This window comes from Centrocercus urophasianus, unplaced genomic scaffold (assembly GCF_019232065.1).
Source record: "Centrocercus urophasianus isolate 14NV4802_14NV808 unplaced genomic scaffold, USGS_Curo_1.0 seq_10, whole genome shotgun sequence".
Classification (NCBI taxonomy): Eukaryota; Metazoa; Chordata; class Aves; order Galliformes; family Phasianidae; genus Centrocercus; species Centrocercus urophasianus.
In genome coordinates this window covers 47,202,388-47,227,579 of record NW_024884142.1, presented here as the reverse complement: position 1 = coordinate 47,227,579, position 25,192 = coordinate 47,202,388, and the positions used below count along the sequence as shown (strand labels likewise).

The following is a 25,192-nucleotide window of genomic DNA, read 5'->3' as shown; positions in this document are numbered from 1 at the left end:
AATAAAGGCCTCAGTCGCATGATATCCATCAGTCTTTAACCAGAATTCCTCATGAATGAACATTTTCAATCCACCTTATTTACACATTTGTGAATTATACTAATATCTGATAACCTACAGGATTAGTCACAGTGTACGCAGTCCATAGTGGCATCCAGATATCATGACTGTATCCACTCACATACTGATGATGGGGAAGGAGGCAGTAGGTGCTTTCTTTCTGAAGAACTTGAGGTCTCCCATATGGCAAATTATATAAAGTTGCATTCTTTACTATAATTAAAAAAATATTTATTCATTCTCCTATAAAATTTCTGATGGAATCAAGGTTTAAGAAAGCAGAGAAAAGAGACAAAGAAAAATGTAAATTAAAGCACTAATAAATACAAATAGAAGTGACAATATACACAAGTACATACTTTTAAGTTCTTAGCTCAGTGGAAAGAAGTGTATAAAATAGTTTTCATTCAAAGAAGTATGACATCAGACATTCAAATTCTCATTTCTTTGTAATTTCATATATAAAACTTTGGAACTCATCAGTGAAGTGAGAACTATATCATATTGGGCTGGGAAGTTTTGTAATGCCCCATAGAATTTCCAGAAGCACCACAAAATAAAATAATAATAATAATAACAAGAAGAAGAAGAAGAAGAAGAAGTGAGTTTTCACCAAAGAAAAGCTTGGGGTAGCAAAGTGGCAAAAAAACAGTTATGGCAATACAGTCCAGAAGTGCACAAGCTTTCCACTGAAACCTGTATAATTTTTCCCAGTATTTTAATTGGATTCAGATTTAGTTCTTCCACACAAATGTTACTACAAAAGCATCAATTAGTATCTTTTATAGAAATTCAAAGAAACAAGGAAAAAGTTAAGTTTCTGACTTGGCTCTCCTATTTCACATTAAATTGTAGTTAACATTGCCAAAGTTTCCACTGACACCAATAAAATGCAATTTAAAATGGTCATAAATTTAAAAATGTTGCTGTCCTTTTCATCTCTCACTACTTACTTTCATCTGTGGTGAGATTTAACCTCTCGTTAATTTCTGAAGCATTTGTCACCTGTAAAATATTATAGAATCCTTTAGAATGATTCTGCTGTTTACAAAATTAAAAAAGAACACACTTGCCAAACATGATTAAAATATTCCCAAACTCCTACTTACACCCTGGCATGTGCATTCCAGTTCATCTACGGGAGTCAGATGGGAAACCGGACATGAAACAGGAGATGACTCTTCTTTTGCATATGAAGGGCTGTAAAAAGGTTTTTTTAGCAGATGATTTAAGCTACCATGTGTGCCATTGTTTGGTGCTGGTGTAATTTGCAGCAGATCTGTTGGAAAATTTGAAAATTTGAAACAAATTTAAAGCTATTTTAAAGCTAAAATGATAGTTTTAACGTGGCAATCTGCAATTCTATCCATTTTCTATGCATTTCTTCTAAATATAGAAAAAAATAGCCTATTCAATTATTGAAAGTATTGAGTTAATTACTATCATCATGCAATTTTCTAGATAAAAAGCTTTACTGGTATTCCCACTGCATCAATATATCTGAATACTACTCACACAATTTTATACATTGCCGTAACATTCTTAAGGTTCTCCAATTTTATGCAGACTATAAACTTGTTTGCAAATCATCACATTATGAAGCATATTAGCTTAGTGCATTTTTGTGTGATCCTTTAATCCATATTTTCTGAGGCTTATACTTCCTAACTGCTCACTGCCAGGGCTGCAATCATCCACCTCAAGATACAAGAGTTGTAACCCTCTACAAGGTTCTTAGCAGAAAATGGTTCCACAGGTACCATTTCAACAGCAAGCCCAAGTGGCAGGAGCACTTCTCTCTGGTTCTTTAGTGGACTCCTGCAATCAGGACAACATCCAAAGCAGAACAAGTTCTGGCAGTGAATGTTTCAGCATAAAGAATGCAAATTGTCATGGCTTTTGCATTTTGTATTAAAAACTTTGCTTTTGGATGAGTTCATTACAGTTTTAGTTACCCTTTAGCTCTCAGCACACCTGTATTTGAAAACACTGTTGGTTTATAGTTTTAAGCACTAGATGCTTTCTACTCACCACACATAAGGTTGTAAACCTCTATGTTTTCAAAAGCATCCACTTCTGTTTTTTCTTTAAAGCCTGGGCCATATCCTAGGAATATAGCCTAGATTGTAATAAAACAAAAGTTGTTATGTAAAGAAATTCATATTAAAAAGTAATTCAGTTGTACTTCATTTGAACAGGGACACTGTCATAAAAGTTACAAAACAGGATTGCTCTGATCAAGAAGGCAAATTTTGCCCATTGCATATAACTTGAAGAAGAATTGTTTTCTTATCTGTTTTTTTTATTTCTTTCTTTAACATTTTCAGTTATATTTATGAAAATTATCTTTTGATGTGTTTCAAATTCACTCCTTTTCAATTTTTAATTCCAACAGCTGGTAAAAGTTATGCCATTTCAAGAAATGTAGAGTCATGGCACTCATACATCCCATTTAAAGGCTAACATCAAGCCAGAAATAAAAGGTTTGGTTTTGTGGTGTTTTTTTTTTTGTTTTGTTTTGTTTGTTTAAACATATGTTACATTAGCAAAAGTCTTTGGGTAGCTTAGGTGCCTACAGCAAGCAGCAGGGAACTAAGGAAACCCATCTCAAGCTTTGCAGAGACCTCAGGCAGTACCACCAATGGTACTGGGCAGCCCCTGCTGGGGTCTGCAAGCATTTTGACAGAGCACTAATACAACCTTCAGTCTCACATTAATTTCTGTTAATTTATAAGCCTCCTGAGCTGCTTGCCATGAAACACTGGGAAAATGACTAAACAGGACAACAATTTATTTTAAAATAATATTCCTACGTTCTCATAATAGGCAAAGAATCCTCAATTTATTTTAAAATACAACATTAAGACATTACTATTTTGAAAAATCATGTTTACTCAATTACTGTATCACCACTGTAAGACTATCTATGATTACTGTTTCCAGAATTTAAACTTTTTTACCATGCAAACATTGAGCACTGTTCTTATTGGTATATAAATGTGATTTTAATACAGTTGTGAATATCTGGAAGACTCTGGTTACTACACACAGAATACGGGCATGCTCAACCTTGCTTAAAGAAAGTACATTAAGAAATGTATCCTCTGGAGCTCAAAAGCTCAAGACTTTGACATTTTTTCACTGTAACCAGAAGTGAAAATGAGAAAAAACTTCAGTACAAGCTACACTAATACACAAGTTACAAAAAAATGACTTCTTTTGTTCTGATAACATGTGTAGGGCTTGTAAGACAAGCAGAAAAAATTAGATTACTCTAATTTGAGCATGCAGGCCTTCAGATGCTCTACTGAATTCCCAGAGCTTATGGAGCTTTTTCAGTCTTTGCTTAAGTAGAAAAGGAAAGAATTTATTGTTCCATATCTGAACACAGATGCTTGATTTAATAGCTCTATGGAGTTAAGGTGAGACGAAATAAGTTTTACTATAGGGTCCAAAGCGCCAAGACATGTACACATTGATGAAAAGCAATAGAAATCTGTGTATCTAGTATGTGTTCACAGTTTACAGGTCTGGATGACAGATAAGAAAAAGCACACTGCAAAAAGTGACACATATTATCCTGGTTCATCTAGCACATTCTGATTTTCTATATGAGAAGATGCAAGAGCTGAAAATCAAAATCATCTTACCTCCATACTTTTAAATTCATTGTCATAACCATGGTTACCCTGATCACAAAATGTGTAACTGTTGTCCCTAAGGAGAAACCATCATACACTGTAAATTAAAATGGCATAAATAAGGTCAGCTAATAATTATCAACCTGAATCACAGACCCTGTATAATGTTATTACAACTGACTCTGAAATAATATTGCACTACTTTTGCTCATCATGTGTTCAAGCCTACATAGATCTCTCTGTCTGGTAATGCAGATTGTGATGAAAAGAAACAATGTATCCTATACAGCTACTGAATCAATGTTTTTTAAAAAAAAAGAAGAAATGCCCATTTTTGAACTGAGACCTTTTCTTATGATGACTAACACTTGCTTAAATTTACCTGTTGCTGAGATACATGGAAAAATAAAGAGATAGTCATTCTATATTGATTCAACACCCTTGTCATGCCCATGTATCCTGTTTTCAGAGGCACCAGGACATCGGTGAAAAGTTGAATATGAGGGAAGTATTAGTAAGAGAAATTAAAAGGAAAAAGCATGATGATAAAGATGATGATACCTCACAGCCAGCCACTGTCGATCCACCAGAAGATGAACTTTATCAATACGAATGTTGTTAGCATAATGAAATCGTTTTGGCAAGTTAGGTGTCAGATAGGGCTTAAAGTGTTGAGGTGACCTTTTGCACTGTATGACAGAAGAAAATCCAGTAGTGAATTTCATGCAGTGTCAAAAATACACCATAAATCATTCCTTATTATCACAAACATCCTAGTGACAGGAATATAAGTACAAAACATATTATTTGGAGCGTGCTTCTTCAATAACCTGCAGATCCCATTTCTGGCCCAAGAGGCAACAGAATGAAAAGTGACTTATTTTGGAACTGAAATACATTACTATAATATTTATTTATAATATTTATTGCTATAACAGTTAGCACACCAATACTGTGGTAAAGGTAATATTAAGACTGAAAGACAGTAGTAATGCTTACTCTATATGTCTGTACTAATGCCACTGGCATTTGGTATGTAAGTTCACAACCCACAGGAGAATGTTTCCTAGCAGCTAATGATTTTCTGCCATCTTCTATCACTACACCATTCAATAAATAGCAAAGAAAACCAAGTATGCATAACACAGTACAGTCTAGAGTTTTAGCTGCAAGATTGAACAGGTGATGTCTAGTGCTCAGTTGTTAGATGAAGACTTTTACATCCACATTTAATGTGTTAATATAACTGCTGTGTTAAGAGGCATGCCACTGTGAGTCTACTGACAGCAAAACAACATGCTGCAATGATTTAACTGTATATGGTCATTAGGAACCACTCCAGCTGCCAGAAATCATCATAGTGATGTTTCAGAGACATCAATCCAGTTCACTAATCCAGCACTGGGGCAACAGTGAACACTGAAAACATCAAGTGAAGAGCTGCTAGCCAGTTGTTTAAGCCAGAGAAATGGACATATTTTATTCCACGGACGATACATAAGACTACAGTATGCTTGGACTCTGATCTGACATCTTCACCTTTAAATCCTAGAATTGTATGCTCTGCGTAGAAGGACATCATTGTGTGAAATGAAAGTAAATGTCCCTAATAGTAAACTAAGAAACTTAGTGGGAAATGAAAAATAAGGATTCAGCAATTCTGTTTGCTCGGAAGAGATCATTCTGCAAACAATACTCTAATTAAAGAGAAAAAATTGAGGGAAATGACTTCAGCAATATACAATACATAATTCCCTTCTCTGTCCAAAACCTTCCTCCTAACAACTTGAAAGAGAAAAAATACACAAGCAATAAGTATGAACTGACAGGGGAAGAGGAAATCTCCTCATACCAGGTTATTCTTAGAAGACAGAGATGTTACACCTCTCCTCATAACTAATAAAGGTAGCAGTTTCAACAAGGGAAGAGAATATGCAGAATCTGCAGTTGCCTTTAGAGAATGCTCTTTGGTATGAAATGTTCCAGGTCAGTGGGTTAGACAGTGCAACACTGAAAAGGCTCCTTCTCAACCTCTGATATTCTACTTCCATGCGTCCTTGTATGCTGAGGAACAAAGGGTGTGTTCTAAGGCATTCATAATCAATAAGAATTTAACCAGGAAAGTTTACTGCTCTTTGGACTTCATGTGGCTCACAAAAGCTACAGGTAGCATACTTTCAGCATTCAGTTGTTCAGCAGGTTACAGGAAGACATCTAGTGGTACTTCATCAGAAATATACCCAGATGAGATAGCCCAGTATTTTTACAAGCTGAGTAGTTTTTCTAAAAGCATCAGAACATCTGCCTGTTCTGATGTCTAGTCCAACTGTTTGGACTAGGACTAGTCACAAAACAGAAAACAAATTGGCACCGAAGGAAAGAAAAGATGGAGAGTTGTTTTTATGCTTAACTCACTGCAAATGATAAATGTAAAGAAATACAAGGCACCAAGTTTCTCAAATGAGTCCCAGTTTGTACATCACACTCACCCCACATGTATTAATGTATATCTTGAACTAAAAAAAAAAAAAAAAGTAAAAAAAGTGACTACTAGGAAAAAGTATTAAAATATTTACTTACTGTGAGGTTTTTAACAATTCCTTCTGAGTCAACTGTTACAAAGGAAAGATGATATACATTAAGATAGTTCAGCATGGTTTAGCGCATTCACTTTTCACATTTTAGAAGAGCAACTTCAGTTACAAACATCAGCTTTCTGAGAAACGAATCTGGACACTTTACAAAGGAAAATTCTTTCAGAAAGAGTAAGACCACTAGTAGAAATGATTCAACAATTATAAGGAGATTAAGTCACATTAAAAAAACAACATTATTCACTCCACTGGACTACTCAGAATACCTTGTTCCTGTCTGACTTAGACTGCGATTTATGCCAAGGAAAGTCTGCTTTATGTTAACTTATTTCCTGTCGTACTGCTTGTGCAATCCCAGGATTGGTCCACACTTACAAGTATAATAGTTCTGTGGAACGATGCGTGCTCGAATGCGAGCTGCAGGCCCAGCATATATGTAGAAATTAATCTCACTGAAGTAATTAGTCATGTATTCTAATTGGCTGCAGTAGGTCATATCCATCCCTAAAGAATACAGAAACAGTTATTTTTCTAGATAAAGTGAACTATAAAATTAACTTAAAGTAATAAGTACATATATTATACAGCAAAAGAAAACAATGACTCAGTGAAGAGAAACACTGAGAAACAAAATGATATACATTACCATGATCAGCTAAAACAATGAGGTTTACACAGTTGTGAAGGTTTCTCTGTTTAAGCCCCTCCATTAGCATTCCCAGCGTTTGATCTGCTAGCTGTAAAGCTTTGATTACCTGTGAGAGAAACAAGCTTCCTTAGAACCTTTCCTTTTTACTGATTACAAGTTATCACTTAATGCAAACATGAAAGACTAAAAAAGCATGTTTTTCTGTTAGCTTTCATGTTCTTAATATTGCTTCCTTTCTTTTGCTCCAGTGCAATTTGCCATCCCTACTGGAGTACAGGTGTGCCCGCTACTCCACCACAGGATTTCCTATACTAAGTACTTTTTTTTTAAAATCTATTAATTTTTTTTCTATTTAAAATTTATTAATTGAAAAAAAAGTTACACATTAAGATCAAATTTTCCATACTCTCAATTTATATAAAATGTGATATTTATAGCATTGCACGTAATTTTTTGTAATATCACGATGCCGTTGTATTATCAATAAGAGGCATTTTGAAAATATTTACATACACATGTTACTTATTAGACCAGTGCAGCATTTAAGTCACTTAAGTCCCTTTAAGCTTCCTGCAGAATATCACCAGCAACCACTGAAGTGACATGTGAGAAATTTAGCACAATCCACCTTGCAGAACTTCACAGCGAATGGTTCTTCTCTAACTGGCACAGCTGATTTATTGTCTGCTTTGAAGTGCGAGCAGTAAGGACAAGATCTGACTGAGCGTGAGCATTTGCATGCCTTTTGTTCCCCTAGCTGCACTCTCGAATTTCTTGCATGCACGGACAATACACACACATATGCAATTACGCATGCAGTCACAGATTGTGTGCCTTTTGTGGACAAAGAGAAATTCACTTCACTTTCTAATTTAGACAGACTAAAACTATCCTACAAAGATGAGTTTTTTCATCCCTGTCCACCATAACAAGGCCCTCTGTGGAAGACTATTTTCAAGGATATTGCACAAAATCATTCCAGGAGGGAGCTGTTACAGTAAATCCTAGGCTCCTTAAAGATGTAATATCTTCTGTGCATGCAAGTAAAAAGGAAACACTGCAAAACAAGAAACATTGAAGTAGAGTATGGAAAGTAAACAGAAGACAGTTCTGGGAATTTGCTAGGCTACACGCTTCCAAATATCCCTTGCTGATAAAATTCAAGTTCAGTTTAAATACGTGCAGCTTGAAACTTAATATTATTTCTAACAGCATGTTCAGCAATGATTTTCTGCCAGTCTCTTATGATTTCAGCAGTGTGTATGAGCCAAAGTAGCTGTAATCCAAACAGCACGCTCAATCACAAACAAGAATATAATGGAATGAAAACTCATATGAGAATTGTGGTAATTTTTGATCTAGTATCTTTTCCAAGTTGATAAATTGGATAAGTTCTTAGTACTCATCCATTTTTAGTGATATTTAGTCTAGTAAAAACAAAAAAGCTACTTACACCACCGCTAACTGGTCCAAATGAATGTCCAGAAGTATCTGGTTCTTCAATATACAAAGTGTAGAAATCAGGCCTTGAGTTACAAGTAAATAAAAAAGGAATACTGTGAAAACTTGGAGACATAATTACAAAAGAATACTTTCATTTTAAAAAGAAATGAAAGGAAATATGTACAGAATTGTAAATAAATACAATTTACTTAACAACAGCAACAAAAACCAGACAGCAAATACAGTCATCTACATTACTGTGAGTTTTGTAGTTAACCAACATGAATTATTTGAAATTACATTTTCAGAAACTGTATCCAGTATCTATAATAGAATCCAGAAAACACTCCCTAGAACTTCAAAATCTTAGAAGAGAAAAATCAAGCTGTTCCTTGGGATATAGATGGGAACTGCCACCAAAATTACCTCAATCTGCTTAAGTGATGAGGCTCTAGAGAGTACCTCTTAACTGCATACATAAGAGAAATCTGCTAACAAATCATGATATAAAAGATTTCACTTGTTTACATATCACATGGTAGTTTATCACTCCAAATATAAAAAGCAGTGATTCCTCATCTGATGTTATTTCATTTAACTTGTGCAACAGGCTGTACTTATAGAAAAGGCTTAAGTTCAGCAAATTCTCATTTGAGATGGTGAGGAAGATTCCACGTTTCACAAATACCAACAGAAAGCTCAGCTGCCAAGTATTAAAATCCTTCCAAGCTGTATTCTTACAAACCATTGGAATACTGCTGTTACCTCTCAGATTTGGTTTTATCAAGCCATTTTAGTATTCCTGAAATTCTCTCTTCATACGCAACTGAACTGAAAAAAAAAAAAAAAGTATATCAACAAGTCCTTTCTGATTTGCCCTTCTAATTTCAAAGAATATATATACAGAGCACACCCTGTATGGTAAAGACAATGACTTGTATTGCAAGAATGATGTATCACATTAATATACCAGTAATCAGTTTTATTATTTTTATTTTTGATTGAATGTAATGCATTTTTAATGATAAAACAGATAGACCCTGATATTGAAAACAGAAATATGGGTGGGATTATTTATATGTTTAAAAGTAAATACATGCAAAAAAGGAGTTTTCAAGTTCAGAAAAACCTGAAATACAAGTCAGACTCTTTTTTCATTCTTTCCACCACGTCTAGAACTTGGACTTTCATATTTTAAAAGCAAGCAATGTCTCCACAAAAATCTTCATGAGGTCATGCTCTCTTTCCTGTGAATGAGTTTTACTCATTTAATATCTCTACTTTTCCACAAAGTCATGCATAAGCTTCATGTTAATAAACTATGGTACTCAGTTGTTTTCTGAGTACCAATCCTAGATATCACAGCCAAACATTTGTTATCTGTTAATACTTATAATTACATGCTTACTTTAGATTTACTTAGTAATTATGAAGAATCATCATTTACTGAAATAACTATAAAACTTTTGAAATCATTTGCTGGTATCAATGTCTTCCACAAGAAAAAAGATTACTATGAAGGTTATTATTGTATTTTCATGCATGTAACCTGAGAATTAGCAGCAATGTGCACTTTATCATACTTTCAAGCAAAATCAGAGGGAATTTGTCTACAGCCCATCTTCCTTCAGTAGCTTCTCAATGCAGAGGTCTTACTTCAACAAGTTTCTGCCTTGTATAGGCTCACGCCAGTGCTTCTGAGTTACTTAGGGTTTAATTTAGTGGAAGGCTTATTCTCAAGTAGGAGAACTTGTGAAGGATATTATAGATAGATATAGATATTATGTGGGAATTTTTTGTGTTAAAATGTGGCAGTTTTTATAATAACACAGAAGTGGTTACGTCATAGGAAGGCTTCCCAGTGGGAAATTAGTGGTTTCCAGTTGGCTGGAACATTTAAAACTGTCTCAGGGGATAACACACATACAATAACCTTTGCTTTATTATTGTGAATAGCCTAAAATTTAACTGTTAATGGTAGTTCCATGGTAAAATCATAACTATGTAACAGGGAACTTGTCACTCAGACTGGTGTTTAAAAAGTCTTGTTCTTTATTTCCTTCAGCTGTTATATGGCATTTTGAATTTTTGTAGTAATTTAAGGCAATTTACCATAATCCTGATAAAAACTTACCCGTTGAATAAATAGAAAAAGTTGGGGTATGTACCATTAATTGGAACATCAGAGCCTGGCCAGAAGAAGGTGCCTGCTTTCAGACCTTGGTACATTGCTGTCAGCCATATCTATGGATAAAGATACAAACAAACAATTTTATGGCATTAACACTGCTGGAGGATCTCAGATGACCAGAGTCAAAATACTGAAATGGCTTAGGAATGTGGCCTACAAGAATACATTTCCCTTTCTTCTTTCATACATCATGCTGCTGACCAACAAACACATCTGATTTGAAGTTTGTTTCTTACATACATAGTCTGAAAAAAAAATTGTAGCACAGGAGTCAACATGTTGCCATTTGTTGGGAATTCTCAGTGTAGAAATGATGTCATATAGATATTTTCATAGGTGACAACAGCCAGTGAGTGACCTTCTATCCAATGACACATTCGGTGGAGTGGATAAGTGAATCCACTGCAATGGATTGTGATCATGGAAGATATGATTTCCAGTTATATGATTTTATTGTAAAAAGGTGTTTTCCTATTCATCTCACAGAGCCCAGCTACAGTTCTGTTAGGAGCCTGACTGAATCCTTCAGGAAACAGTAGCCGTAAAACCTGGCCACTATAATATATTAGAAACATCACCACACAGATACTATATATAAGTATATATAGGGACTACAAGTGGATATATATTTAACTCTCTCCTCTGTCCCTATATATATATATATACACATATATATGTGTGTATATTAAACAGATACGTTAAGCAGATACTACGTGTTTATATTTTTTCCATTTTTGTACTGCATGATATTTCTAGTAAATGAATAGCATTATAATCACAGGTGCTTCTTCGATGAAATGGGACGAAATGTACACATAAATACTCATTTTGATGGAAATGAAGTTCTTGGTTATTCTATCCCTTTCTTTTACATGCCTGGACATTGAAAATACTTTTGTTATGTTGTTTTTGTTGCTGTTTGTTTGTTTTATAAAATGATGTATTCTGGAAGTAGATTTGTAGATTTCATTCTTTAGATAGTTGTCAAAAAATAACCAAACTCCACACAAACCCTATCAGACTGACTGAGTTTTTCAATATTTGGCAGCAAAGAACTCCAAGTTTGCAGATATTCTGTTCTAAAACCATCCATTATGAAAAGGATAAGTGCTGGTTTAAGTTTCAGTGTTAACATTTTAGGAGTTCCTCTATCTTTACAAAAAGTGAACTGTTTCACAGTCAGCCTACAATATGAAGGCTACATGACATTTACCGTGTACTGCAAATATATCACACAACTTTGCATTTTGTTCTCTTTTTGTTTTATTTAACAACATGGCATATGAGCCACTAGACATAGAGATACAACATAAATAGAAGTAAACTTACTGGCTGACCCTGCCACCATGAAGGCTCAAATTTTTCTGTGCTTGAAAGTGAGAAATGCTTGTTCAAATCTACATCATAAATGTTGTTATCAATAATACCATGAGATTCTGGATACAATCCCTGCAAAATGAAAAGAAACAAGTAAAAACCTATGAACCTATGATCTTAAATTACGTTGCAATGTGGTGTTACAATTATTTTATGGCTGTTTTATCACAGAAACAGAACATAATTTATAATTCCCATAGAATATCACATTCCTACTAGTGAATTCAGTGTGCCTTTCAAGTTCCCTTTTAGTTTCCCTGTCGTCTTCACAGCCCAATTAAAACCTGATCTGCTGTAGATTAAGTCCCATGGCCATGTATCAGCTGCCAAACCTATCCCAGCAAGACACTCATCAAATGGCAGTGCTCTCATCCATACTCATCTGTATACACTTAGAATGGCAAGGGCCAGGAATAACTGGTTCACAGACCAGAATATGGTAACATACAGACATAACCACATAGCCAACATTTATTTCCTTATACACAGTATCTGTCCCTCACTTCTACATCTTCACTTCCCATGTCATTAGTCATTAGATGAGTTAATTCCCTGACACCACAGGATTCTTTCTGTGTTGTCTAGATAAAGACAAGTAAAAATAACAAACTCTCACTTACTGTGACAATAGTATAGTGGTTTGGAAATGTTTTTGTGGGGTAAGCAGCTCTCATGTATTTTGAATGTGTGCCACATGTTTCTGCAAAAGATAACAATTCATATAGATTTGAATATATATATTCAAATCTAAATATATATTCAAATTGAAAACTAACAGTTTTAAAGACAGGAAAAAATTACAACAGTTAATTGCTGATTTGCTATGCTATTAGAGGGGAAATCTGACTTCAAACTATAACACATACATTCTCATGTTTCCTTGTAAGGTAGGTCTACACTGTGATTACCTTCATGGTGTATATATTCTGTAACAACTTGCTTAACTACCTCCACCAAAAATGCAAGCTTAGGTTGGTAGAGAGGGAAAATTTTATGTTACAAATCAGCTTTACAGTCTTCCTTTCACAAAGAAAGGAATTCCTCTTTACTACTCCCTGTAGATCCAGACAGTGACCTTTAAAAGAGCATCTTTGAGGGACACTTCCCAAAAACCCAACGCAGTTCTTCCTTATCAGTAGGAAGTTTTAATAGAGTACAGAGAATGAATGAAATCCAGCTCTGGAACTATTTTGCAGCTTTAAAATGTATTTGAATGTATGTTTCAAACTACTTGTGTAATAAAAAGCTGCAAGCCAATATTAATTGGCTTTAAAAAAAAAAAAAAAAGCCATGTTTGCTGTGCATTCAGATACAAGAATTAATGTAGAATATGAAATACTGTAAGTATACAACTGATGATAGAGACCTGATTTGGGATCTTATTGTTGAGAAACAGTTGTGAACAACATAGCAGCAAAAGGAACTAGAAAGGCTATATGCAGACTTCTAAAGAAAAGACACAAAGCACTCCGGGTAACTTACTGAGCTTTTCAATATTTGGCAGCAAAGAACTCCATGTTTGCAGATATTCTGCTCTAAAACCATCCATTGAGAAAAGGATAAGTGGTGGCAGATCAAATCTGCAAGAAAATATCACTTTTTGATCATTAAGGAGTTTGGCGAATTAAGACTTGTTAAAGTCATTAACTGCAATACATAAATTCTGTTTTTTATAAGCAGGATCTAGAACACCCATATACTTTCCAGAGTTATTATCATGGTGAGAGATAAACAAATAGTACAAATACACAATTCTCCTGAAAAGAAAACAGTCGAGGAATAAAATATAAGCTACTCAGTAAGTATAGAACCTAAGAAAATAAGTTGTTTGGTTCTTTTTCATCTTTTAATTACAAACATAAATCTACAGACTAGGATCCAAATTCAAGCCCAGAGTATAGGACAACCAAAGCACCTCTGAACATACTAATGAGTTGGATTCTGTCTCTTGTCTCTTTATGCATCTCAGGACAGCTGCACCAAGGACTGTGAAAACACAGCAATCACCCAGTAGGCAGCAAGGCTCCGGTGGCTTCAGGGGGAATGTAATCTCCTTGAGATGCCAGGTTTGAGGTAATCTCTTGCCTTACAGCATTTGCTATGTGAAAACATTATCGAGTAGTTCAAGTTCTTTGTGGTTTAAATCTTTCAACCTTCCCAGCCCTCACTGAACACTTTCTCACCCTAAGTGCAATGACAAATTGCACTTAAAGCTACAAGAATGCAGCTACCCATGACTTTATTAAGACATTATGTAAAGAATAAAGATTAAAAAGCCTCAGATCTTAGCTCAGATGACAGGTAGATAAAAAGTGCAGAAATAAAAAATTATCTCCTGAACAGTCTTTCAATTTTTGCTGTAAAAATTCTAATTAGGAAGTGCTACTTGTGAAAAAACCGAAGTTATTAAAAATACTATCTTCTAACCAGTCTGAAAGGACTCAAAAATACATTACCAGATATGAAGTGATAGTGTTATAGCATTTTTCTTCATAATTTGAAGAGAAAATATTCTGTAGGATTAAGTAGTCTAGTTTTGTGATTCAGTCTATTAACCATCATTATATGTTGCAAGGTCACATTAGCAACATATAAAGACTACCATTAAATGAGAAATGTAGTTTGAAATAGATTCCACTGTACAAAATACCTCAAAAAAGCCCAACTAATTGTAATTCATCAGAAAGGTTTGAAGATTTGCTATATAAACCTGGAAAACACTGAGAGAGAATAACTATTAATTAAATGCAGTGACTCCGCATGAATTGTTTTGAGTAATTCCTTGAATTATAACAAAAAAAAAAAAAAAAAGAAAAGAAAAAGAAAGAAAAAAAGTTGCATTTTCACAATATCACAAGAAACAAAACTGGGACAATAATTGTCCCAGTTATTTTCTCATTCACAGTGCTCTTTTCAAAACAGTAAAGCACATTGGCATCAACAGTATGTATAAAAAACACTGAATAAAGCAGCTTCTTGAGTGGAGTCTGAACCAAAATGGAGCTCCATATAGCAGTGTTCATGGCATGTAAGTCTTTCTCCACACAAAGCTTTTAAGCTCTTGGCTATGAAACTGTGAACTTGAGAAGTTATTTGTTAACTAATAACTTAGAAGTGCATTTTTGTATTGCTCTGGGAGGTGCATGCAGGAACACTTGAACTTTAGAAAGAAAATACACTACTAAAGGTATTATTGCTATAATATGGTGTGCCAGTAAAATAGATAACGAGGATAACATCAAAAATACTGTAACTGAACCAGAAAATAATCCATTTTACTTTGAGAACAACTTTTACACTATATTTCTGGCTAATCTACACCTAAGATGTCCATCTGTAGGTAAATATCTATACAAAATAACTAAAAGTGAGCATCAAATCTTCTGTGTTCCAGCTTTTGCAGACATAATGATACATTTACAGCTTCCTTTTTATCTATACTATCAGAGATACTATGTCAGCAACCTTAAATGGACCATGAACAATTTGTGCTACGTGAATCCTGAATTAACTCTAATAGTTTTTCCAGGTCTTTGCAGAATGACTTACGATCTGGATTCAAACTCCTGTACTCTGTTCTACCTTGTAAATGATAAATGAATCTGCAACAAAATGACAAAGGTTTTAGAAAGAAAAAACAGTACTAGCCACATTCCACTTCTACAGAACATCCCTATGGGCAGCACCTTATTCTAAGTAAACTTTCCGTTTTTCTAACCTCTTAAAAACCTCCTTCAGCTGACTGACTATTTCTGAGCATCATGTTTTTATTTATTAAAGAGATTTTTAAAATTATCCTACCCAGCTGGACACTGAGGAGTTTCAAGTGAAATACACGGTTCTTCTACCCAAGGTATTTCACCTAAGAGGACAAAAGAAAGTATTGAGTTAGCATTAAAAAAAATAATAATACAAACAAATAGAACAAAGAAGTTTCCTGGATGATCCTTTTAGAGAACTTCCTGGAATTTCTTCTGTTTCAATACAGAAATAATGTAAATTAGGGCTAAAATATCTTTAGAAATCATTTAATTCAACATATTAGGCCTTGGAACACTGAGTATACAAACAAGATGGAGGAGAAATAACTATGAAAGCTTAACCTGTATGTTTTAACTATCACCTTAAAATGGAGAATACTTAACTTGTATTCAGGATACACACTGGAATACTGCTTTCTTTTTTTGCAGATTCCACTTACACATTTAGTGATGACTACCAGGGCTTTCATTAGCTTTTCCCCCACCTTTGTTTAAAGAACACAGGTTCTTCAGTCTTCCAAGGACACTGGCTTCTGCCTTTCAAGTCACTGTTCTGTTTTCTCATGAATACTCTCCACCTGCTTCACATCTACACTCACTCATAATAACAATCTGCCCACTTCTTTGGAATAAATAAGAGATGTTAATAAGAGAAGAAATAAGAAACATGGGGAAAAAAAGGAAATACATATATATAAAAGAAGCAGTGCCTGTCAAAGTTTTTAGCTTAACACAGAGAGTTCATCTCCCAGTAAGCAGACAAAGGTGGGAATGTACAGTCATTTTAACCAGGTCAGCACTTGCTACTCAAACAAATTAGCATTTAATCGAACTCTTGACTATTTTTAGTTTCTCTTTGCATTTAGGTGACAGATATACATAGGTCATTCTGAAAGTAATGCCTCCTACTTATTTCCACTGATATAACGACCCACAATAACTTTTTATGATAAAGACAATTTTCAGCTTCAAAAAATTATTTTTCAACAGTCACCACCATTATCTATGGATTTTTGCCAGTGATAAACAAGAGTCTGCATGCTGAGTTCATAAAAATTTACAGAAGCAGAGGTGACCCACTGTTTCACAGCTGCTATGACAGTGTCATTGCCAGGAAACTGTTGCCTACTCAATCCATCTTTTAGCAGCCCAAACAAATGAAATCAGAGTGCACCAAATCCAGACTATATAGTATGTGTAGTAGGACAGTCCACCTAAGACTGCCAATGTGCTCCATGGACTTCAAACTGACGTGAGGCCTGACACTATCATGTTACAAGAGAAAGGTGGTCTTCTTCTCTGGCCTGACTCTGGAAGTTTGAGCCTTCAGCTTAGTCAGAATTATGGTGTAAAGTTCAGAACTGAAGGTTTGTCCGGGTTCCAGGAGATCCAGAAGGATTATGCTCTTTCCTATCCCAAAAGACAGTGCACATCACTGTACCCAGAGAGGACTGCATCTTGAACTTTTCTTTGAGGAGGAATTCATGTCACCACTCCACGGACCACCATTCTGACTCTCTTGTAGTGGTGACACCGTGTCTTAACACTTGGTAATTATACAACCCCAGAAACTGTTACCAACTGCCTCATATTGGTTCAATTGGTCCTGAAAAACTTGCATATGGTATTCTTTCAGCTCCTGTACAAGCATTTGTGGGAGTTTAGTACAAACTTTGTGATACTCTAATGTTGCCACTATCATTTCCAATGCACTGAAACTGATATTCAGCTCCCTGGTAATTCACCAACTCATACAGATGAGCTAATTGAGACACTCTTCATTTCATGATGTGACAGCTGTGCATGGCCATTTGGAATGTGGCTTGTTTTTCACATCACTGTTGCCATTGCAGAAACATGCCACTCACAGCCTCACTGTACTCACATTACTGCTTGGTCTAAATGCAAACATTTAGGAATTAATAAGCAGCAGGAGGCTGAACAGGATGGGGAGAGGAGTGTCAGAACTTGCACAAAAAGGTAACTGATCTTGGTGTTCCTGCTCTGGCAAAGGGATTGGACAAGATGACCTTTCAAGGTTCTTTCCAATCCCTGATATTCTGTGATTCTGTGAAGTATCGATGAATGTCAATGGGTGCCATTTTTTCCACATGGAAGAATTCAGTAACACACCTTTGCTTCATACTTCAGACTGCCTCTCTGCTGCCACCTGTCACATGGCAACAAAACATAATGGGACACTGGTGGGAAGGTTCAACTTCTACTGCCATACCACCAACATCCACCTCTGCTGTCATAGGCCAACATACTAAAACAGGGGGCATTACTTTCATAAAAGCTCTCACTATATTGCAGAAGCTGCCTGAAGTCTCTGCCATCTAAACATATGCAGGAATTCTGACAACAGATGTATACTTTAAGTCAGCAGTATACTCTGCAGATGTCATTCCTATAATCAAATTTACCAATGAAGACAGGGTCTGTATGACACAACCTGGTATGTTCAAAGATATTCAGTTAAGAAATCCAATCTGAAAATTAATTTTCAATAAAATGAATGGGAAATTTTAATTAAATATCTTCAGATTCCAGGGAGTTTGAAGCAAAAAAACATGTATTCAACTATTTTGGAAAATAAAATCCAAATGACCACAACCACCAAATTTGGGTTGCTCCTACAACATTCTTATGAATGACACACATCTCACATTTCTCTCCAAAAATCCTCTTCTCCCAAGTTAGACATATCATTTTGTTTCATTTCAAAACATCTTCATTTTTCAAAATGTAACTATAAGGCTCTAACTTTGAGAAACAAATATATCTACCTTCATATTTTCAGTGTTTGTCCAACTATTTATTTCACATTATCTTTGATTTACCTTTGCAAACAGTATTGTAGTTTACACAGCAGTCATTTTCCTGCAAACAGTCATCAGAACAAGAACAATAACTTCCAGGTAATCTTGTCTCACCACAACGGAAATTAGTGCAACTCCAGGATCGAGCTGAAAAGTGGAAGAAAGACATTATTTGAGTCCCAGAACTTCATGTAAACTTTAAACTCATATTAACATCTCCTACCTGAGTAGCTTGACAGTTTTATCTGAGACGAAAACACAAGACTCCTTTTAACACATAAAGACCATTTTTTTTTGCCACCAAATGGTAACAACAAATCATAGAATAAACCATTTTAGAAATGCACTCTCAAAGTCATCTTGTTCAATGCCTTCCACACTTTTCCTGGAAGATCTCAACATAAATAAATAAATAAATCCATGGAAGAGAAAAAGAAGGTAGTAGATCTTTTTGTTCCACTTCTATTGTGCACAATCTGTAGCAGAGAGCAAAAAGGCTCTAAGGAGGGCAGAAACAGGCAGAAAGTGATAAGGATGAAGAAAATCCCAAGCTGCTGCAAAGAGAGCATGCAGAGTAACTGGCTAAGAATCTAGATTTAATGCAGAAACAGATAAATTTCCTGGAGGAATACTGTAATCCTGATTCTGCTAATTATTCCTGAGTAATTCTCAGGCCTACATAAGGCCGAGAATACATTTCATGGGAAACACGCATTAATTTTCAAAAGGACAAGAGGTGCCGGCACACAAGCATCATTTCAGTCAACTAGTCAAAGGAAACCTGTGTTTCCATTCATCCATGACTTAATCTGGACCAGGAAACATTCACTGCAAATGCTCTGGTTATCCAAGGGAGTTGGCTGTGCTGTACTGCCGTGCTCTCTGCTACACTGCTTTATGCTCTAATGTGATATGTGAAACCCATACAAATTACTTGAAGAAATATTTTTGCCTAAAAGGCACGCATCTTCATAGCAAAAAAATGAGATAATTTGAAAGAGATCCAGAAAGATTTCTTGTCACGTAGGCTAAGGACTTCTAACAATCTGAATGCAGCATTCACTCAACACCACTAACTTCCTCCCTCCCCAAATCATCGTGCGGCAAGCAAGCCTCAAAGCTTTTAATCAGACAGCTTTCCATATCCCTGTGCAAATAAGAGAATTGGTCTTTTTTCAGTCAGTACTATACAACAAAAGAAAACAGTATAGAAACCAATGAGCATTGCCTCTAAGGGAACATACTTGGCTCCACGCAGGCATCTTCATAGTCCCAGCAGCAGTCCTGACGCTCCTCGCAGCTGCTATCACACTGGCAGCCTGCCACCTCTTTCCGATAGGGCTCGTTGCACTTGTGTCTGCAGCTGACTGCAACAAGAAGACAGGGACTCTTAGTGCCCAGGCTGCAAGACAGCCTTGTCCCAGCTGGATAAGCTAAACAGATTGTGGATTCAGACATAAAAGGTGTTGAGTGATTTCCCAAAACAATATCCTGAGTCAGTTTCCACTGCAGTTGCTAGTACACAGATTGGACCAAGCAATGCAAGAGCTGCAGAAGGTCTTTGAGATGCAAATGTCCTGGTTTTAGTTTCAAGTGTGCTCACCTAGAGTTTCTGTCACAGCTGTTTCTACATCTCAGCAACTGGTATCTCCCCAGCTTGTTGCTGAGTCCAGGACACAGAGAAACCCAGAGAGCTGGGGAAGGCTATGAGTTTTAGTACACTCAGGAACCTGACCATCTCCCTTCCACTTAGCTGGGACAAAGTGCCTAAAAATCCTGCAGGTTTGATTGTTTTGACTGAAAGAAAGAAAAGGATCCAAAGGAAGGGCCTTACACAGGAAACTGAAATGTGCAATTAGTTCCTCACCACAGCTCTGATACCTCCATGCAGGGAGCAAGAGCTCTGATACATCCAAAGACAACTTCGAATCACAAAACACCACCTGAAGCTCCCCTTGAGTCATTAAGAGCCTTGCATCTGTGATCTCTGTACTGGAGAAGTAATGTCTGAAACAATCTAAGCATCCACATTTCCAGTTTTGTCACCCATCCACAGAATTACATAGAAATACATATAAGTGCTTAGGCCTGCTAGTAGAATTCTGTAATCGTTGCCAAAAGGTTTGTGCTTGTGCAAGGTGCACTGCCTATAAAAATCAGGCGTTAATATCCACTGTGTATGAATTATGTGGAGCTAAGAACTTTCTTTTTTCAAGCTAGTCAGCTTTTTTCACATGTAGAAAGCTCTGAAGTTGCACTTTGTTCTTTACCTTCATACATCAACAATAACTGTCCACGCAGCCAAGCTGTGCAAGTAATTAGAACAATGAACAAACACATGTAATGATCATAAATGGATATTTCAAGAGAAAGTACAAATGGAAAGAAGAAACTAATAGCAAATCATTTCATGGCTGGAACCTGCTCTGCCAAGAAAAGCTGTGATTTTCCACCAATGTGCAGTTTTTCTTTGCTTTTAAACTGAAACTTAAAGTATTTAATTTAGTTTTTCCCCTATCCATTGGCTTTAAAACAGCTCAAAGTTGTTTAGGTCCTCTACCTGAATTAAAGTGATATAGAATACAGAATATGTATTTCAGAAGAAATATAAACCTTTTCCTCTGTCTGAAATATAACTGTTTATACTTCTAATAACCTGCAATCCATGCCTCTAATTTCTTCACTACATTTACAGAAATGTGTGAGTTCTGCAAACTTAGTATGGTATTAATGTTAAAATTTAGTATGTCAGGAAATTTTATCTGGAATAGTCAGTGCAGTTATAGGAGCTATCAAGTTTACCTTGGGTATATAAACAGAAGGAATTGTAATACATCACCAGATGTCATGTCTGTCTAACTGTACAGAGCAGTGGACCACTACTCACCACTGACTCCTCCCAAGACTATAACCCCCCAAAATGCCTCTCAGCCATGACTCCCTTTGCCTCTGAACAGGGCCAATCTTTCCCTTTGTCCTCACAAGAAATGCAGCAGTACAGTCATGTACCACTCCAGGTTGAGGCTTCCCCTCTGACTGCCTTGTAGCACTGTGTGTCATTACTTCATCTTTCTGAAGTAGATCTGGTTATAAAGGTAGAAAACAAAGTTAGGCAGGCCCTATTTGGAATTCTCCATAATGTCTGCAGAGACACCAAAATTTTCGTTTTGCACCATCTTCCATTTCCCATTAACTTACTGCAACTGTGACCAAGTTCCTTAGGTAAATGTCAGTGAAGATTCACATGGTAGGTATCTATGCATTTTACAGAGGAAGTAGTAGTACAATACATCTGTCATAAAAAATAATTTCAGTTCCGTCTTGTTCAGCTAGGATTGAAAGATCTTCGAAAGAGTTAGAAGCTGATGAGTAAGTAGGTATAGAAGTTTGATATATGTTGATTAGAAATGAAAAAGATACTGTGCATCCTTGAACTCCTCCAGTATGAGACTGATATTGTCTTGACTCTGACGGAAGTGTTTCAATTCACCGGGTGATGTTTGTTTGTCCTAATGTTGCTTGACTCCTTAATACGCTATTCTGCTTTTTTTTTAATTAAGTAATAACATTTCATCAAATCAAAACATCCCTTTTTACCATAGCATTCCATAAATATAAGTTTTCAAAAAAAAATTATGACAAATTTTAGCCACCTCAACTATGTCACATGCACTCTAAGTATGAATGTTGACAGTGGTCACCATCTCTTCTACAAAACACATCGCTCAAATAATTGTAAAGTGTTACATATGACAAGATACATCCTATTTCAATTTTCATAGAAACACTAGTAAGACAAAATTTCCAAAGTTGTTGTGAAGCAGGTTTAACAACTGTAGAGTGAGAAGTGAGACATGCAGTGGTTTAGGAGAGGTTTTTTCAAGCATAAATTATGTGTACAGGATTTATACAGTCCAACTCAAAAAATACAAGAATTTTAGGTGGCAACTTTTCACTGAATATTTATATTACATTACAAAAGAGCCTTCATTGAAAGCCTTTACCAGATCTAGCTTCAGTGGTAATTACACTAAAAATATCATAAACATACCTTGCTCCTGGGCTCCACGGTTTAGTCCCAGTCCCAGACCTAGTCCCAGAGATACAACCACCAAAGCACTTAGCAGAACCTGCCACACAGACACACAAAAAATCATAGTTCATAATAAGCTTTTATGTTTAGTAGAAATTATGATAGGAGAGGTGCAGAAACAATAATCTTGTGAACTGCTTGTAAGGCAACACCTAAATACTGCACCTCTAACCTACGGTTGGTCCCATCTTGTGACTGGGGAAGTCTTTGCAGGGGAAAAAATAGCAGGAAGTAGCAAATACATTTATGTATTTTTCAAATTCTTGATCTATGCAAAGAGAAGGAAATCTCAATCTTTCACAAGCCAATATTTCTTTTTTATTGCTTCCGTATTTTCCTGAAATGCCTACAGGGATTTCTTATAAAGCTCAGCTAGACTGAAGATGTATATACTAAATTTTCACCACAAGACATTTTCTCTTAATGGGTAAGACACTGTAATAGTGAGGTTAGAGGAAACAAGAAATATACAAGTAGTCCAAGAAAATTCCCTAAAAGAAAGTCACAACATTTGGGAGACTGGGAAAGCACTGTGGAAGCCTGTCGCAGCTTAACAGACATGCTGGCTGGAACAGCAAAAAAGGACAACCCTCTTAGACTGTATCACAATGCATCCACTTTTCAGTAAGGCAGTGATGGGAAAGAAAATGCTTCTCAGAGAAAAGCACCATCAAGCAATCTACTCTGTTTCCGGCTTTTGTCTCAGTTTACTTCTGTTTCCTGCTACTTCCAGCATCCACCAGGCATTACCAAATGGCTTAACTGCGACTATGGAAATTACAAAGAGCTGATAAAACCTACATGAGTGAGCAGGATATAAGCAAGCATAGACATGCCGTGTTGTTACTGTTTACCCATCTCTGCTCACAGTAGAACCCTGGGCTCATTGTGTCCCAACATCTCACCAACCGGCAGTGGTGTGGAGCGATGCCCAGGCCTCTGCTGAGGGTGTGTGTACATTTTGGGCAGATCCAGTGGGACACATCCTAAGTACACACTATTCCTTCCCATGAACCGGGAAGATCACCCTTACTTGCTCCCTATTGCTCACTCCCTGTTTTTTAGAGAGGACGAATATCCCAACAGTAGGAATGGAAATGGAATTGATAAGAGATCCGGATAAAAGAGACAGGTGGGAAAAGTGCTGTTGCTCAAAGCATTGGAAAAGGCAGGGTGATATCTCTTGAAGAGATCCTTGCCTGGACCCAGCTGTGAAGGCCACAGTTCAGTGCCACATCCATCTAGGAAGGACTGAGAATTAGGGGTCACATCTGGGCCAGAACAATTTCTACTTCTGGACAGGGAGCATATTGCCCTTAGGGGACTGTCCTGGGTTTTGTTGTCTGAGTGCGGAACAGCCCCTGTGTTTTAGGATGCTTCTCAGTTTATTCTTCCAAGTAACTCTTGAAAGCACCATTTATTTTGTACTTTATTTAGGCATACTTCTGACACTGTCTCTCATGGTTAAATTATTTTTATTGCAGATTTAAAGAGAAAAATGCCTGTTTTCACTTCTTTTCCTCAGCTTCCAGTATTTCTCTCATATACTATGCAATACTTACACAATGAAGCATTAGATAGGAAGTCATAGTATATGAATCTGTTTTCATGATATGATGATGAAAAGTGTCACAACTTGCCTCTCTTTTTCATATGTATACATTCAAGATTTGTTTCACTTGTGGTCAAAAACAGAAGCCAAAAATGTGTATCAGCTCAAAAAAAGGTCTCAAAAATGTATAAAAAGCCCTACATAGTATTATTTATAAGGCAGCTGTGTGACTCTCAATGCCTTGGGGAAGAGGGAAAGAACTGGCACGATACTTGAAATGTGAGGCTGACAACACCAGATGAAATAGTTCATTCATCTTTTCCTATGCTTCAGAAGTGTTTTTCATCACTGCCTTTCCTACATACTCTTTTTCACTGATGATGAGTCTGAACGCACAAAAAATTAACCAAAAAGTAACTGGGGCTGCTTTGCCCACAGATTTAAACATATTTTAAACAAATATAGAAAACACTGCATTGAAACACCACCTACTGTGCAAACTGTCAGTTTATCATAGTAAAGCAAAAAATGTACTTCACTGCCAGGAAAAAAATTTTTGACAGAGCTGAAGCCTCTTGATAAGTACCACAAGCACTTCAGAAATCTGCCAGAGAAGTTCATGCCTTCATGCTACAGAACTTCACCACTTATCACACTGCCCTGAATTATTAAATTAATATAAGGAAACCAGTAAAACTTCTGTGAATTTGAAAATTGCTAAAGCAATTCTTACAGATCTGAAAGGAAAAAAAGGAGTCGCCGCCCTGAAGAGCAGTGCCTACTTACACCACAGATGATCTTGTATCTCTGGAGTGTTTTTCTCTTCACATATTCCATTGGTTGTAAAATCACCTCATCCAAATGTCCGCTTTGATGCATGCCAATTTCACTGTTTGGATCCATTCCGCTGACGCCTGCTCTCAGCTGCACACACACTGTGCTTCTCTCGCTGCACAGCTGGCTTGGCTGCAACTGAGAGGCTGCTCGTGCTTCAAGTGTGTATGTACTT

General features: G+C 36.2%; 1 protein-coding gene across 1 annotated transcript in view; it reads right to left on the bottom strand.

The window, feature by feature from the left end:
- The window catches only part of ENPP3 (ectonucleotide pyrophosphatase/phosphodiesterase 3), a 31,063-nt gene extending 5,871 nt beyond the window's left edge, over positions 1 to 25,192 (bottom strand). Inside the window, exons 1-20 of the mRNA XM_042821747.1 lie at positions 24,970 to 25,192; positions 22,590 to 22,668; positions 19,783 to 19,905; positions 18,560 to 18,685; positions 15,757 to 15,817; positions 13,438 to 13,535; positions 12,576 to 12,655; positions 11,908 to 12,027; positions 10,522 to 10,631; positions 9,153 to 9,218; positions 8,398 to 8,470; positions 6,942 to 7,050; positions 6,671 to 6,799; positions 6,282 to 6,313; positions 4,263 to 4,390; positions 3,711 to 3,777; positions 2,092 to 2,179; positions 1,170 to 1,339; positions 1,014 to 1,065; positions 119 to 273 (exon numbers count right to left, since the gene is read on the bottom strand). Of these exons, the coding sequence (XP_042677681.1) occupies positions 119 to 273; positions 1,014 to 1,065; positions 1,170 to 1,339; positions 2,092 to 2,179; positions 3,711 to 3,777; positions 4,263 to 4,390; positions 6,282 to 6,313; positions 6,671 to 6,799; positions 6,942 to 7,050; positions 8,398 to 8,470; positions 9,153 to 9,218; positions 10,522 to 10,631; positions 11,908 to 12,027; positions 12,576 to 12,655; positions 13,438 to 13,535; positions 15,757 to 15,817; positions 18,560 to 18,685; positions 19,783 to 19,905; positions 22,590 to 22,668; positions 24,970 to 25,086 (1,983 nt within the window). The 5' untranslated portion in view covers positions 25,087 to 25,192. The remainder of the gene's footprint in view (positions 1 to 118; positions 274 to 1,013; positions 1,066 to 1,169; positions 1,340 to 2,091; positions 2,180 to 3,710; positions 3,778 to 4,262; positions 4,391 to 6,281; positions 6,314 to 6,670; positions 6,800 to 6,941; positions 7,051 to 8,397; positions 8,471 to 9,152; positions 9,219 to 10,521; positions 10,632 to 11,907; positions 12,028 to 12,575; positions 12,656 to 13,437; positions 13,536 to 15,756; positions 15,818 to 18,559; positions 18,686 to 19,782; positions 19,906 to 22,589; positions 22,669 to 24,969) is intronic.